Here is a 16,521-nt window from a genome sequence, read left to right on the forward strand (position 1 = left end):
TAATATTATTAATAAACAGGATTAATATAGCGCCAACATAATATGCAGCGCTGTACATTAAAGAGGGGTTGCAAATGACAGACAGATACAGTGACAAAGGAGGAGAAGAGGACCCTGCCCAGAAGAGCTTACAATCTAAGAGGGGAGGGGGAAGTATTACACAATAGCAGAGGACATTTGGAATAGTGGGTGAGTAGTGAGGGTTTTAAAAGACAGAAGAAGATGGGTAGGCAAGATTGAAAAAATTAGAAAGAGGGACATGTAACAGGGTTATGAGTGAGGAAGTCACCTGGCACTCTCATACCTTCCTATTGGGAATATGGTAATAGCTCTCGCTTATCCCGAACAGGCATTCTCAGTCACCCAGTTGTTGTACAGAATGGACTCAGGTGGGCAGCTCAAATTTTGTGATTTATAACTAAAAGGCATGATTCTTTAAATACTCCCTTTTCATGTGGAAAAAGTTTAACTTTGAGAAAGCAAAAAAATGGAAACCTTTCTCTGTGTTTTTATGAAGGGTTTCAGGTCCTCTTTAATATCTTAGGAATGTTACTGCAAAATATTAGGCTGAAGAGGTTTGTTTTCAATATTTTGTTAACAAAGCAGATGAACTAAGTGTGGGTAAGTGTATATTTAGGCCCTCATATGTTACTCTATCATCATAAGTAAGTTATTTTGTATACTTTTCCAGTTCCATCTGGTCCTACTTCAACCCTCCCTATAAGCACCCAATCCCCTAGTGGCAGCTCCACATTATCCAAGAAGAAAGCTCCTCCCCCACCCCCTGGACACAAACGAACCCTCTCCGATCCACCCAGCCCTCTACCTCATAGTAAGGGCTCGGTCCCCTGGGGTGAGTTGTAACATTTTAACCTGCAGGGCTTCGTATCTCTGATCTCAGCTTTACTCCTACTTCCTGTGTGCAGCAGACACCTGTCACTTTACTTTCCTGTTTACCTTCCTGCTCCTATGCAGCCACTGCTTCAAAATGAGTCACGTGTAGTAAAATGTCTGCCAACCTGATATTAGAGACTTCAGGCCTGATTTATGTCTCCAAGTCTGGAGAAGATAGACTATCATGTGTGAACCTGGGTGATCCAGCAAACCTGAAATAGATCTGGTCCAGAATTGAAAACATTTGCCAGCTAACAGCAAAAATTTTTAAGAAATCCATTCCAGGCTTGATGTATCACCCAGGTTCTCCCATGATAGTCCCCTCCTCATTGGCTTTCATAAATCAGACACCCATTGTCTCAGATAAGTAACTGTGACCTTTTAGCACCAGGAATTGTTTGAACTCCCTGGTTAGATACAATGGTTGACCATTCCGAAAAAAACAGTGGTGCTCAGAATCTTACAAGTCTGTATGTGGGAGTGGGATGTCAACCAAATGTGAATGCAAGAATAACACAGGAACTCCAAAGCAGTGACTGAAATTGACTCCTATACTAAATGCATTCTACAATCCACCTGCACCACTGAGCCCATAGCTTGCGACCACCTGGTAGTTTAAATGCTACGCCACATGGTGAAAAGTTTTTGGAAGCCATGACAGCCATATGGGCATGTTGGACATGCTATTCTCAAATCTTGGCCATTGATATGGGGTTGCGCCCCCCATTCTTTCTAGCTACCAGCCTCCACTTTTTGTAATGTGTCCAGTTCTTCAAAAAGTAAAGTGATTACAGCCAGGGTATTTTTAAATGCAGCAATATATTTAAGATTAAAAGTTAAATATACAAAATTTCTACTTCACATTGATATACAAAATGGTTCATATTAGTCACTCCCACTGAGCAGTGTGGGAAGCAAGACCAAAAAACTAGACAATGAATCCCTCATCAACAAAAAAAAGAAAAGAAATATCATGTCCCGACGCATTTCACCTCTTAGGGCTTCATCAGGGGACTTGGTGAAGAATGTTTGTTCAATAATTGAGGTCAATGTTGATCATAGTAAGAGGGACTCTTAAATATAGGAAATAATGACACCACGTTGTATCTGGATAATAGCACACAGACCTGCACAACAACCTCGCTTTGTATCCCCAGGTGTCTGCGTGCTATTATCCAGATACAACTTGTGTCATTATTTCTTATATTTAAGACGTCCCTCTTACTATGATCTACATTCACCTCAGTTATTGAACAAACATTCTTCACCAAATCCCCTGAAGAAGCCCTAATAGGCAAAACAACACGATATTTCTTTTCTTCTTTTGTTGATGAGGGATTTATTGTCTGGTTTTTGGTTTCTAATCCAACACTGCTTAGTGGGAGTGACCAATATTAACAAATTTGTTTATCAATGTGAACTAGAAACAATGTATATACTGCATTTAAAATCGCTTTAATCACTTTACTTTTACTTTTTGAGAAAAATCACACTTATCAGGGTAGGCGGCTCAACCTACATTAGGGGGGGTGAACTGGCAAACTTCTTTTTAAATTTCAATGTGTCCAGTTCAGCCAAAAGAGCATCGATGTGGACAAGTACTTATGCTGGATAAGAAGACCGGGTTAGCAATCAGCATTCCAATGGTGTTAAGCAGAGTTAAGGTCAAGGCTGTGTGCTGGAAATTTGAGTATGTCCTTGCACTTTTAACCATATAGTGTAATTGTTTACGGATGTGGAACCGCTGGAACCATGTTTTGTGGTCAAGGCTGTGTGCTGGAAACTTGAGTATGTCCTTGCACTTTCAACCATATAGTGTAATTGTTTACGGATGTGGAACCGCAGGAACCATGTTTTGTGGAGCCCAAAAAAAGCGTGTTAGATTTTATTTTAAACACTAGCAGATAGCAATAAAGCTAATAAAGCTTTATTTTTCAATATGGCTACCATAGTACTATTGGAACTGAACATGACAAGGGCAGTTTAAATACTTTCATACAAGGCTTTTCCATTCATTTATGTAACAGGAAAATCACACAAAATAATACATTTTGTTCATATGGACCCATTTGTAACATCTCTTTAAATATAACATGGTACTACAAACAACCCATAGATGGTAAAGGAAACTACTAGCATTGCTTGTAAATCTTTTTTTCCCTTCACTCCTCAATCTTTTAGATATCTTGTACTTTTATTGGCTTCTCTGTGTTCCATAATATTTTCTTAATTTTGAACGTTTTTTAGTTTTGGATTGAACTGGGAAAGGTTACAACTTCTGTCTGATTATTTTTTATGCTATTTTGGGCTCTATTAGAGAAATGTCCCCTCAATTTCTGTTCTGGGAAGACCTTTTATCAGACAGATAGCATGGAGTAATCTGCAACAGGCAATGGGCAACAATAAAACGCTGACTTGGCATTCCCCTATTTAACAATAAAGGGATATTTTTTTCTTATGTTTGCCATAGTTTGCCTCTTAGAGAGATTACCTCACACCTTCTGTCCTTTGGACAACCTTTCTGCCAAACAAATATCTCCCGCCAGAGCTTCCGACTGCAGAAAAATGTGATGGCTCTAATCTTTCCCTACTCTATCCAAAACTAAAAAAACAGTTTTCAGTTTAAGTACAATTACCTCCTGTTAACTGTCATTAGTTGTGTATATTTTCTCACCAGGTAATGACACAGGCTCAAGCCCAGCAGATAAACCAATCAACAAGTTCGAAAGGCTTTCCCACTCTGCCAGGTTTGTAAAAGTTATATGAAGTGACATTAATTTACGTTTGAGTGTAAGAAATGTTATATGGGAGTAGCAAAGCCTGTGGGCACCCAATCACTAACGTCTGATAGTCTGATGTTTTAAATGTTATTTCAAATATTCAGCTTTCGTTTTGATAAGGAAAAACAAAACTCTGTCCACGTTGAGCAGGGGTGTCCAAACTTTTTGCAAAGGGGGCCAGATTGGGTGGGGTGAAAAAGTGTGGGGGCCGACCATTCAGCAGGTACGGGTTAGTGTGGGCATGGTCTGGACGGGTCCTGCACAGCATGAGTGACGTGAGGAATTCCCTGTACACGGAGTCCAGTGTCACTGCGGTCTCCATGCAGAGCACGTTCTTGGAATCAGAGTGGGTGTGGTCTGTGCGGGTCCTGCACAGCACACACCTACTCTAATGACGTAGGGGATTTACTGTGCCAGAGGTTGCGGGCCAGTGGAAATCTGAACACGGGCCGCAATTGCACCCCGGGTCTAAATAAACCCTGACTGAGGGTTTATTTAGAATAAAAGTTACAAAGTAAAAGATTAAGAGATAGAGCAAAGCACATGTGTGGAGACCCAGTGGCATACGATCAGTAGGTCTGACTACTAGCCCTTAATGAGGACCATTTAGGCTGAAATTCTGAACAGATACCAAATGAGGCCTCAAAAAGATATATCCTTCTTGTTACATTAAATCAACCTCATAGAGTCAACGTGACATTACATCCAAATTTACTTCAACTAATGGAGACATAAATCTTACTATAGTCTCAACCGACTCCACCAAGGCTGGATGATAACAGCCAACATCACAAACACAAATCCCAAGAATATCTAGAACAGATACGAGGAGTACCAGTGACTCCTCAAACCACTCTAATAGGAGAACCAGTCATCCATTTATCTAAAGCATATAATCAACACAAATCAATAGAAAATATAATTAATTTTCTTTATCACTGTAAATAATGTCAGAGAGGTTCTAAATCTCCCTCAGACAGAACTAAACATTTTTATTAAATAAAATTATACTGTATTTAAAATATTATATTTTTGTTTTTTTAGCACAGGAACAACAAAGACTGCACTAGGTCCCAGAGTTCTGCCAAAACTACCTCAAAAAGGTAAGCTGCTAAAATCTCATCAGCATCTCTTTCACGTCAGCTGAGCTTCTCTCTGTTTATAGACAACACAACACAACTACCACTACTAAATCTTTTACCTCTTCTTCACTATATGGTCAGAAGGCTTGTGGACACTATGTGATGCATATTCATAACCATTCTTAAACCACGGTCATGAATATGGAGTCACACCTCACCTCCTTTTATAATTATAATAGCTTTCCATCTGCAGGGAAAAAGTTCAACAATATTTTAAAAATGTAACAATTTTTGTCTGTTTGGTCAAAAGAACATTTGTGAATCAGGTACTGACAATGGATGAGAAGACCCGACCTACAATGACCTTCCAGTTCATCCCCAAGGGTGTTTGGTAGGATTGGGATCAGGGCTGTGTGAGTCTACTACAGTTCAGTACAGTTTGAATATCAATACAGGAATAAATAAATAGCGTAAGGGGACTAAAGGCTAAGTTTATCATTTATATTAGAACATTTATATAGAACAAAGTATACAATAGACAATTATACAGATTATAAATCCGCTCCCCATTACAACTGAATGGGGTATGGACTAAATGCCTAGAGCAAAAAAATCTAGTAATTTCTTGGTACTGTTAGACGCCTTGTGACCCAACGCGTTTCACCTATTTTGCTTCCTCTAGGGTATATTTAAGATGCAAATATTCTAAATGATTGTGAAAGAAAAACACAATCCATATAGTCTAATTGTTTTCTCCCATTCTATTCTTTAAAACAGTTATGGCCTGCATAAAAGTTGTACACAAAAGCTGATATTAACTTCCTATAGAATTGTTGTCACAATTATATTTTGTAATGCTATATAATAACACTTGCATCCTTTGACTGTTTTTAAAGTGGCACTTAGAAAGATTGATACCACTCATCATCTCTCGATGGACAAATACAATCAGCAGCCAGACATCTTCCAAAAATCTCCACAGCCGGGAGACCTGCCTCAGAAGCCGCAGCTCGCCGATCTTCCACCAAAACCACAGCCTTCGGAATTTCCTCAGAAGCCCCACATTGGAGATCTACCTCCAAAGCCGGGAGAATTGCCTCCGAAACCTCAACTGGGAGACTTGCCACCAAAACCACAGCTGGGAGATCTGCCTCCGAAACCGCAACTTAAAGATCTTCCACCCAAACCCATCCTAGGAGACCTGACGCCCAAGGCATCCATAGTAGAGGTGACTCCTAAGCCTCATACACCAGAGACAAACCAAAATTCTCAGCCACCGGAGGTGGTACAAAACTCCCAGCCAGTAGATCATGCGCCTGTACAAAAGCAAGCTTCCGAGGCGTCCAGCGATGGTCCGCCACCTCTTCCAGAAACGCCTGTGCCACTTCCTCGTAAGATTAATACGGTGAGTTGTTCCTAATATATATAGGGTGCTTTGTTTGATTTTTCTTCTTTCTATGTATAAACTGTCAGATTTCTTGTCCGCTTGATTTTTTCATCTTTGTAATGATCACAATTCTCCAGCTCATGTAATGTTTGTATCAGTGCACCTTGCATTTTGTGGCATTCCAATGTCAGGAATTCTTTATTCTGATTTTGGGAGAATCAAACAGCATGCTTAGAAAGGTTGGTGTCATTGTGAAGGCTTGATTTGACTGTCTGCTGTACAACATAAAACTCCTGTGAATGTCTATTTAGGGCAAAGCAACAGCTTTGTTGTAATAAGCTTTTTTAACACTTAATTGAGACACTTGCCAGTATATTCCGAATTATTATTATTATTACACAATATTTATACAGTGCCAACATATTACACAGCACTTTACAAAGTCCACATGACATGTTTTAATACAGACTAAGGCCATTTTTTGAGGCGAAGCTGCCTACTATATTAATATTGTATTCTGACCGACCTTTTCTAGAAGGCAAAAGCCATCTCACATTAACACAAGCCTGTCACCACTATATAGAGGATGGGACAATATAAATAAATGAACCTTATCAGTAAATGGGAAACTTTTTGTCCTTATCATACATTTGTATCATCCTTAGGGGAAAGTCAAGCTAAAAAGAGTGAAGACAATATATGACTGCCAAGCGGACAACGATGACGAGCTGACATTTGTTGAGGGAGAGGTGATCATAGTGACAGGTGAAGAGGACCAAGAGTGGTGGGTAAGTGACCTTGGAATGGTTTTTAATTTTGGCCTATTTTCAACTTTAAACAACTGTTTGGATGCTGGTGTAACAACTTATTTTAAGGAAACAACTCATTTTGATCTCCAGCTCCTAGAATTTAAACCTATGTTGAGTGCAAGGTGACTGTTGAGTACAATTGTTAATTCATTATTCAAAAAAGAGCAGTGAAAAGGGGTCTTTAAAATCATCTTGGTGGGATCTCTAAAGTTATCAAACGCCCAATGCCCAATCATATTCAAAGTATTAACAACAATAATTATTGTAATTTGTATTTATATATTTATTTTACATAAATATCTTTATTATATATAATTACCTCAGTGTTTCTCCCGCAGATCGGCCACGTTGAAGGACAACCAGAGAGAAAAGGAGTCTTCCCAGTGTCTTTTGTACACATCTTGTCGGAATAGGACTCCTGATGTCACAGATCTACTAATGCCCAAGCCCAGGCTTGTAGCCAGCTTGCTGCTCTATGTCTGCTTCCCTGTACTGTATATAAGCTACCGTCACCACTTCATCCAGTACCTTCCATTCTGTGTATTGTAAACGTGTTACCCCCATCTTTCGTCAGTATTACAGTAGCCGAACAAGCCCGGTCCCTTGGGCAATATTGAACCATTTCCTTGGCCTTCAGCACTTTCACGCCGTCAGACTGTACCGTTCCAGCGCTCGTCCTGTCCAAACTATTTCTGCCCTCCTTGTTCCATCTTGGGTTTTAGTTACAGTACCAGCTACCACAACACAGGCAAGAAAAAAAAAAAACAGGCAACCCACACCAAACCCATCTTTTCACCCCCTACAAGCACTCGAGCCGTGTTATTTATTGCAGAAAATAACATCTGAGTAGTTTTCATGAATTCTCAAGTATTGACTGTGTTTCTGTGCTCTGTACTCATTCGTTTGGAACTTTCGCCAACATCCCTATTGTCACTTTGCTACAAGTAGTTAAAAAAAAAAAAGATATATTTCTATCTAAAAAGCTTCTTTTATTAGAAGTATATACATATATATATAAATACTATACATATATATAAAATAACAATGACAAATCCGGTTGACTTCATCGGACTTTAATGACTGCTAAACAATATTAGTCTGTTTACATTATGCATGATTTCTAAACCAACCACAGCAACAACAAAAAGAATTCTGGAATACTTGAAACAGGAAGATAACTGTAAGTCCCATACTTTGTTCTGTAGCTGAAAAAAAAAAACAGATGGAGGGGAATATTTTTCCAGTAGAGAGAATTTATTTGAAATAGACAGTATTACTTATTACTAACATGGATCAAATCAGGGAGGCGGTGAGCCTCGCGGAAATAAATATGAACGCCTGTGTATAAAGAAATCTTTTGTTCTTATTTTTTTTTTTAATTTAAAGTGTACCATAAATTATTCCTAGATGTTGAAATTGATTTCTGTGTATTGTCAGTCATCTAGAAAGGTATTGAATCGTAAACAAAAGCTATTAAATTCCAATACTGGTGGGGTCTTTACTTTGTTCTGGTCTCAATTTTCGTGTTTTTATTTTTGTGGCTAGGGGTGGATTATCCATCGATAGGAAAGCTTTGGTTTCAGTCATTCATGTGGAACAATCGCAAGGTCTGACCGTCCAAAGCAAATCCTCTTGTTACATAGAGAAAGTTTTGTGTCTGTTGTCTGGTTGTAACTGCTTAGTTAGGAATATGTGAAGAAAAAAATATGTATTTTTTTCCTTTTTGCATCCAGTCAAAGGTGTCAGGTTTGTTTTTCTTCCTTCCATTTCTGCTCATTTTTAAATTCAAGCTATATTGTACATAATTTAGTTTTTCTGCTTTATTTTTTTTTTTTTTGCATATGCAGTACTGGAAGTTTGCTGTCTCAAAAAAAAAATGAAAAGTGCATGGAAAATTATTATTTTTTCTTCTTTGCATAACCAATTACAACATAAAACAACAATCGTTCATTTTTATTCACGTTCTCAGTTTAGTTTTTATCATTTGTAAGATTTATTGCTGTATACTTTGTAGTACCGAACATTTGATGTCTTTGGTAACTAGTTAGAAAAAAAGTGCACATCAAATGTATCACATATTTTATTTTTTTGCATTAAGTCTAATGGTATACAACAAAGTCCATTGGCAGCTATTTTTTTCTTTCTATCTTTTCTCTGCACTTTTGTATTTCATTTTACACATTTTTAGTATACAAGGCCCTTCAATTCACCATGTAGAAATATTTTTATTATTTATATATTTTCTTGTCTTTTTTTTTTTTAAGCTACGTATTAAATTTTCCAAGACAGCACAAAACAGCCAGGATTGACCAATTTAGACTATTATTTATTAACAAGTAGGAGCAGCGGAGTCGAGTCTACCTTGCAAAGGGTTTTAAAACTATGGTACAGTATTTACTGTTTTTAAGTTGATTTTTATTAATCATTCCATATTATAAATAAAATGTATAAAGTGACAACAACCAAAACCTGTATTTTTTTTTTTTTTATGAAAATCTAGTAGTTTACAATAGAATATAATTCTGTGATTGATAGGTCTATATATTTTCAATGGTTGCTGGTGCTTTGTTGCTCAGCTATTCACTGACAGGATATTGTGTTCCTGCAGGCAAATTTATGGAAGTGTAAAACTCACCTAGAGATGCATCTGTTAGATAATTCAAAATGAGCCCAGACGTTCGTCAAACTTACCCAATAAAACAAGTCCAAAGCCCCCGTACACGTTAGATATATACCGTTGAAAAAAAAATTCTCACAATTGTTTTCAACGACTAAAGACTGAACAAGCTCTGTTCTGGCCTATGGAGGGGGTGGAATGAGTGAGCGGTGCGCCACTGCACTTTCCTCTATTTACTGTCATTGCGGATCTTCCAGGAAGGACCCATGAATGTTGGACAGCCATTATCAGCCCTGAGGCTCGTCTCGGACAAGAATCAGATGTGTGTAGCCTTAGGGTGCCATATTTTGATCTTATAGCTCCACAAATCCCTGTGTACTACATTGTTTTGTTTTAGTAAAGTATAAAAATACTATGTAATATTAAAACAGCACTAAGATTAAAACTTTGTAAAGAAGAAGTGGAGAGTAATCACTCCTTCCCTTGGAATTTTAGGAAAGTATTAAAAAAAAAAAAATATGCACCTTCCCTTGGAATTTTAGGAAAGTATTAAAAAAAAAAATATGCACCATCTAACTGGATGTGAAAACAAGGTAATACAATAATCCTTTAGTGTGGTAGTCCTGACAAATATCAAGCTGTAAATTCCTTTACGCATGGTTTGACAAATGCCTCCAGTGGTTGGGGACACGTGGCCAATTGAAGATAGCTTTCCAGCAGGTCATGGGCATTTGTCATAAAAAACTCTGTGGAAGATGATCTGTTTAGAGATCATGTGAATAAATGCTGTGGGGTATGAGGGAAATCCCTGAAACCTATCAAAAAGGCCAAGACTGTGGTAAGTCCTTGGGGTCATATTACCATTACCTCTATATTGCAAACATTATCTTTAACTTAAGGTGTTGATCGCAAATGCACAGTTCCGCTGTACAAAAAGACCCATATCAAAAACTGCCACAAATAAAGCTTTTAGAAACATCATGCCCAACCTCTAGTTTACTGAAGGCATCTGCAATCAGTATACTTTTAGAAAAAGCTGGGCTTGTATTCTTTGAGAATACACTCAGGGGTGTCTGTTATTCTACTAGAAGTGGTTTTTTAGTAGTCCACACTTTTCAAAAGTTAAAAATAAATTTGGCATCCTCATTACAGAAATACACAAAATGTATTCCTTTGTACCAGCTGCTCAACAGTGGAACTCTGCTATAAAATTATATCAAGAGCTCATGGTACATTATCCTGTTGGGGAGAATGTCACCCTTAGCCAAAAAGATAAATTTTGTCAGATAATCTCACAAATCCATGGAACAATAGTTGAAACACTGCTTTGTACTTTGTTTATATCTAATCTAAAGTATCTGCACAGTGACCACTGGGGCAGCAGGTTTACCAAAATCAAATTGGGCCCAGGTGAGGTTTTTAAAGTAGGAAGTGGAAGAGCCAGGTTGTTACCATCTGGACAACCAGAGAGATTTTACTTCCTGTCCTGATGATACAAAGGATTGTTCTCCAATATTGTACAACTAACATCAAATGTCTGATACTTCCCTTTATTCTATTCTTCTGGTGCCCATTTCAGTTCAAATTTCCTTTGGTCCAAAGCCAACCCACACCAGAAAAAAGCTTTTAATCTCAGTGGAGACACCCTCCACTGAAGAGGAACTAAACTTTAAAAAAAAAAAAAAAAAAAAACACACACACACACACCACTTGCTGATCTCATGTGATTTTTCTCTAACAAAGGCTCCTTCTGCACATGCCTGAGATGTGCAGACAGAGCACCCAAGAGCATCCTGGGATGCATGACGTAGGTATTCACCTAGGCCAGGGGTCTGCAACCTGCGGCTCTTCAGCCTCCTTGTTGTGGCTCCCTTCGGCTGCTGCAGGGAGATCTGTGATGGGGGATCCCCTTCCTCCCAAGACACTGTGGAGGAGGGGGATTCCCTATCCGGTGTTCTAATTAAAAAAAAAAAAAAGCTACCAGTGAAATAAATCTACCACGGGGCGTGTACAAATGGGTGTGTACAATGACATCCCCCTCCTTTGAACCCCAATTCCTCTGGAATGGGGAGATGTACAAAACCAAAAATGTAGGTGCAAGTGGGGGACACCTGTGACTAACACCCCCTAAAATTTAATTGTTAGGCTATCATCAGAACATAAAGAACTCTGCCCATCAAAAAAAAATCTACTGTTACACATTGCTGGAGGCACCTGAACCCCAATTTATCTGGAACAGGAAGGGGGTACAGGTGACCAAAATAGAGGTGCAAGTGGGGGACACTTATGGCCATTACCACCTACAATTGAATCGCTAAGGCATCGTCAGAAAATAAAGAACTCTGCCCATCAAAATAATCTACCCTGTTACACATTGCTGGAGGCTTCTAGCACCTGAACCCCAATTACTCAAGATTGGGGGGTACAGGTGAACAAAATTAAAGCTGCAAATGAGGGACACCTGTGGCTAACACCCCTTAAAATTTAATCGCTAAGGCATCGTCAGAACATAAAGAACTCTGCCCATCAAAAAATCTACCCTGTTACGTTGGAAGCCTCCAGCTTCTAATGTAACAGGATGATACGTTAGAAGCTGGAGGCTTCTAGGGGCATAGTTCAGTGTTTGAAATAAATTAAAGTAGGCCTACACATGCACACTTGTTGTAACAGGTAAAATTAAAAAAATATTAAAAACTTTTAAAAGTTTATAAACTGTTATGTTTTGCGGCTGCAGACTATTTTTCTTTAGTGGAAGAGGAGGCAAAATGGCTCTTGATAGTAAAGGTTGCTGACCCCTGACCTAGGCATTTGAGAATTAGGGGGTGGTGCTGTACTTAAAAATAAATATAATTTTTCCCTTTACATGAAAGGGTGGACAACCATTTTGTGCAAAGTGAAATTTCTGAGTTTAGGTACACTTTAACAGCACCAATTGTTTTCTGTCAATAGCCTTAGGAACTGTGCCCAGACTATAAACACAAACTGGGTTTGATTAATATAGACAGTGCAATGCAAAAGGCAGCCAATTATATTTGTCCAGTGTGCAAAAAGTGCATGTACCGTTCTGCAGTACACCACCACTTTAAGAGGTCTTCTACAAGTGGTGCCTTGGACATACTACAGATAGTTACACACCATGTAAATTGACCAGATACATGTGTCAGACTTCTGGCACTGTTAAATGGTATGATGCAGTTAGATCTTTTTGCCATTCCACAAACTTTCTCCCCTCTGACAACCAACATCTGTCCTGCCAGTCCATGGCATCAGGTAGTCGTGTGGTTTTAAATTCTTGCTATGTTCTGACACTCCGAACCAAGGGAATGGCTCCAATGAGCTGAGAAATGCCTAGACAACACAGAACGAGTCCATAAAGTGATAGCTACCAGTTTAGAAGTTACATTAGCAAGCAAGCCTTGCTTTGAGTTGGCGAAGGGTTGCTGGGAGAGAAGAAACCAATACACAAAACCAAGAGACCAATGCCAAGTCACTGCTTGCTGTGTATTTTATTAACTCCATATTTAACAGCAAATTAAATTAGTTTCATCACTGCCTTACAAGAAAATAACATTCTTTTATGGTCATGTAGACCAGATCTCAGTTCTTCAGTTGACCTGGATGGGTTTCTGGGCCTGTCTTCTGGCCAAGCTACCCTCCTTCCTCTCCACAGATTTCACAACTCCCACAGCTACAGTTTGCAGTTGCCATTAGGAGCTTTTTCCATACCCAATGTCATCTTAGTACAGTATTTGGTCCTCACCTAGTGGTGGGTAGTCAAAGAATCTCTCCACACAGAATGGTTTGATGGGTTTCAGCTTCACAATTGCAGCATCGCCAGACTTCAGCACTATTGGGTTATCCTCCAGTTTTTTGCCTGACCTGCGGTCAATCTTCTCCTGTAGCTCCAAAAACTGGCATGTTATGTGGGCAGTGTGGCAGTCTATGACTGGGGAGTAGCCAGCTTTAATAAAGCCAGGATGGTTGAGAATGATCACCTAGAAGAAATCAGATTTTGACAAACTTAGTGCACTGTAATCAAAGGGAGAGAGTTGTGAGTAATTCATGAAAGCGGATCAAATGTGAGTATGGAAGGGGTAATGTTATCTTATCAAAGATAGTGCCCCACATGAAGTGCATGGCAATTGAAAGACCCCAGTGTAGCCCACATGTCTGACAAATGCAGGGTACCCTTTGTACCAGATAAGTGAAATTTTTTTTTAACTGAAAAGACTTAATTTTAAAAAAAATGTTCTGTCTTATTGGGGTTGGCAGACCTATGCACCAACTTACTAGGTAGGGCCTTTTCCTTGTTCCCGGTAATAAGTGTTTGGAGAGAATAATGTAGTTTCCATACCTGAGCTGTGAAGCTGGTGGCCTCTGTAGGTGGGTCACTCTTCGAGTTCCCAGCAACATTTCCACGTTTCAGACTCTTCACAGCAATGTTCTTCACATTAAACCCTATGTTGTACCCAGGGAAGGCCGTCTCCAGAGGCTGATGGTGCATTTCTATAGATTTCACTTCTGCAGTGAAGTTTGAGGGTGCGAATGAGATGGTCATCCCAGGCTTCAGGATTCCAGTCTCTATTTTACCCACAGGGACAGTACCAATGCCTGGAGGAGACAAGAGTGCAAGTTTGAGGTGATCGACACAGCTTAAAAAGGAAGATTTAAGGTCACAAATGCACCTTATTCCCCATCCTTTCCTAGAAATGTCTGAATCTGCTACTTACAAGATGCTGCCAAGAGATATCAGTTATGCTTTATATAAATCCAATAACAGATTTATAAAAACACTGCCAAAAAAACACCAAAGTGGTTTATGAACCATTTTAAAATTGGAGAGTCCATCAACTGCTATTCATAACCAATACAATCAATGGAGTGACAGAATATCTGGAATAGGAACCTTGACCAGAAGAGCCTACATGACCAAGTCCAAGATAAAATAGGAGTCAGCTTTGTGTCTGGCTTCTGCAGCACAGATAACGTTTAAAAATTGCTGTCTGGTTATAGGATTCTGTTGAAGGCTAGGTCTAAACCCATGTATTCAGGACTTTTTTTTTTTTTTTTTTTTTAGAGGAACATCTCACCTCCTATTTTATAGACATCCTGTAGAGGTAAGCGAAGTGGCTTGTTAGCTGGACGCACTGGGGGAACAAGGCAGTCGAGGACCTCCAGCAGAGATTGACCTTTAGAAAAGCCATCTTTTCGTTTCACTTTCCAGCCTTTAAACCAGCTCATCTAAAAGAAAAGAAAGTAAGTTCGTACCAGCCACATGGCACTGCTAATGTTGTACAGAACAAGTAACTCATTGATTGAATTGAAGGGAAATTGGACATGGAGAGGCATGGATTGCTGAAAACACACACTATCCAACAGTTGGTGTTAGCTTGTGTTGCCTACCTACAAGTTAGATCAACAAACCATTACAGAACGGTTACATGTGGGATTTGGGGATTATAGAAACCAATAGGGTTTACCAAGGAACACATTCATAAGAAAGTAAATCTGCTTACAAGAAGCCTTTGCACACAAGTTTACACATTGCCACACTACAAAGACCCATTACCTTCTGGCTGGGAGATGATATGTTCTCTCCAGTCCACCCAGACACCGGGATAAATGGAATGGTTGCTGGGTTGTAGCCAATCTTCCTAAGGTAGACTGCTACATTCCTGACCACTTCATCAAATCTGTTTTGGCTGTATGGTGGAGAAGTCATGTCCATCTTGTTCACACAGACAATCAGCTGTTTAACACCCATGGTGTAAGCCAGCAGGGCATGTTCTCTAGTTTGCCCATTCCTGGACACTCCAGCTTCAAATTCACCCGTGGCAGCCGAGACTACCAGGAGAGCCACATCGGCCTGAAAAGAAACAGATCATAATGCATTAAACCTTCCAGAACAAACATACTATAATGCATGTTACCAGTGATTCATTGTGCAAGCTGCATTATTTTACTTTGAGGATTCAACCACCAGGTGATTTTTCTAGCAACACTTTCAACCCTAGGGTGACAAAGCTCACTCAATGCACCAAATCTGTAGAGGTGCAATATTGTCACTATATGACAATTCTCCTTGCTACCACACTTCCCCCTTCTCCACAAAAGGGGATCATTAATATTTGGTTCTCCTTTGTACTACAGAACACCCTATCCTACTCAGTTGAGGATGCATGCCATGCAGATTTGGACTTAAACTGATTGATCCACAAAAACTTCATACCTAAAGTACAATAAAAGCCACAAACCTGGGATGTGCCGGTGATCATGTTTTTGATGAAGTCCCTGTGTCCAGGAGCATCGATGATAGTGATTGTATATCTATTGGTTTGAAACTTCCACAGCGAAATATCAATGGTGATTCCACGCTCCCTCTCCACTTTCAGCTTATCCAGGATCCATGCAAACTTGAATGAGCTCTTACCAATCTAGAATACATTTTCAAAGTTGTTGAACATATCTGTTTTGGGTCAGGGTCCCCCAACATGCTAATTTTTTACAATATTACCCAAATTTTGGGGTCTGAAAAGACAAAGTTAGACTAGTTGTGAAAGTTCCTACATCCTGAGATTTATATATCCACCCAAGAGGGACCACTGAGGACAAAGGAACAATCCCTACAAGTCAGCCAAATCAAGGACAGTTTGAAAGCAAGACATTGCAATGCAGACTATGTAATGAGATCATCCAACAGAAGCAGTGTGTTGGGGGAAAAAAATATATATAACTACCCATTAGGTTTGAATATTATTCAGCTGGAATGTCCATTAAGCCCAATGAAATTCGACTCATTACTAATTTTAAGGGCATTAGTTACAAAAAAAAAAAAAAAAAGCATTTAAAACTATTTATTCTAGACTTAATCAAAACCATCTAGGTAGATGCAAGAACACCACATCTGGGTTAGTGATTTATTAGGGACTAAAGGCAGAGGATCAGAACACCA

General features: G+C 39.2%; 2 protein-coding genes across 2 annotated transcripts in view; one reads left to right on the top strand and one right to left on the bottom strand.

The window, feature by feature from the left end:
* ASAP1 (ArfGAP with SH3 domain, ankyrin repeat and PH domain 1) overlaps positions 1-9,420 on the top strand; it is a gene marked incomplete in the record, with an annotated part of 158,430 nt that extends 149,010 nt beyond the window's left edge. The window contains 6 exon segments of the mRNA XM_072410648.1: positions 692-853; positions 3,572-3,641; positions 4,719-4,777; positions 5,653-6,161; positions 6,809-6,931; positions 7,291-9,420. Of these exon segments, the coding sequence (XP_072266749.1) occupies positions 692-853; positions 3,572-3,641; positions 4,719-4,777; positions 5,653-6,161; positions 6,809-6,931; positions 7,291-7,365 (998 nt within the window).
* Positions 9,421-13,273: 3,853 nt separating this feature from the next.
* LOC140331946 (elongation factor 1-alpha) overlaps positions 13,274-16,521 on the bottom strand; it is a 4,699-nt gene continuing 1,451 nt past the window's right edge. Inside the window, exons 2-6 of the mRNA XM_072413272.1 lie at positions 15,824-16,003; positions 15,139-15,435; positions 14,660-14,810; positions 13,924-14,180; positions 13,274-13,564 (exon numbers count right to left, since the gene is read on the bottom strand). Coding sequence (XP_072269373.1) covers positions 13,307-13,564; positions 13,924-14,180; positions 14,660-14,810; positions 15,139-15,435; positions 15,824-16,003 — 1,143 coding nt within the window. The 3' untranslated portion in view covers positions 13,274-13,306. The remainder of the gene's footprint in view (positions 13,565-13,923; positions 14,181-14,659; positions 14,811-15,138; positions 15,436-15,823; positions 16,004-16,521) is intronic.

The sequence above is a fragment of the Pyxicephalus adspersus genome, chromosome 5 (assembly GCF_032062135.1).
Source record: "Pyxicephalus adspersus chromosome 5, UCB_Pads_2.0, whole genome shotgun sequence".
NCBI lineage: Eukaryota > Metazoa > Chordata > Amphibia > Anura > Pyxicephalidae > Pyxicephalus > Pyxicephalus adspersus.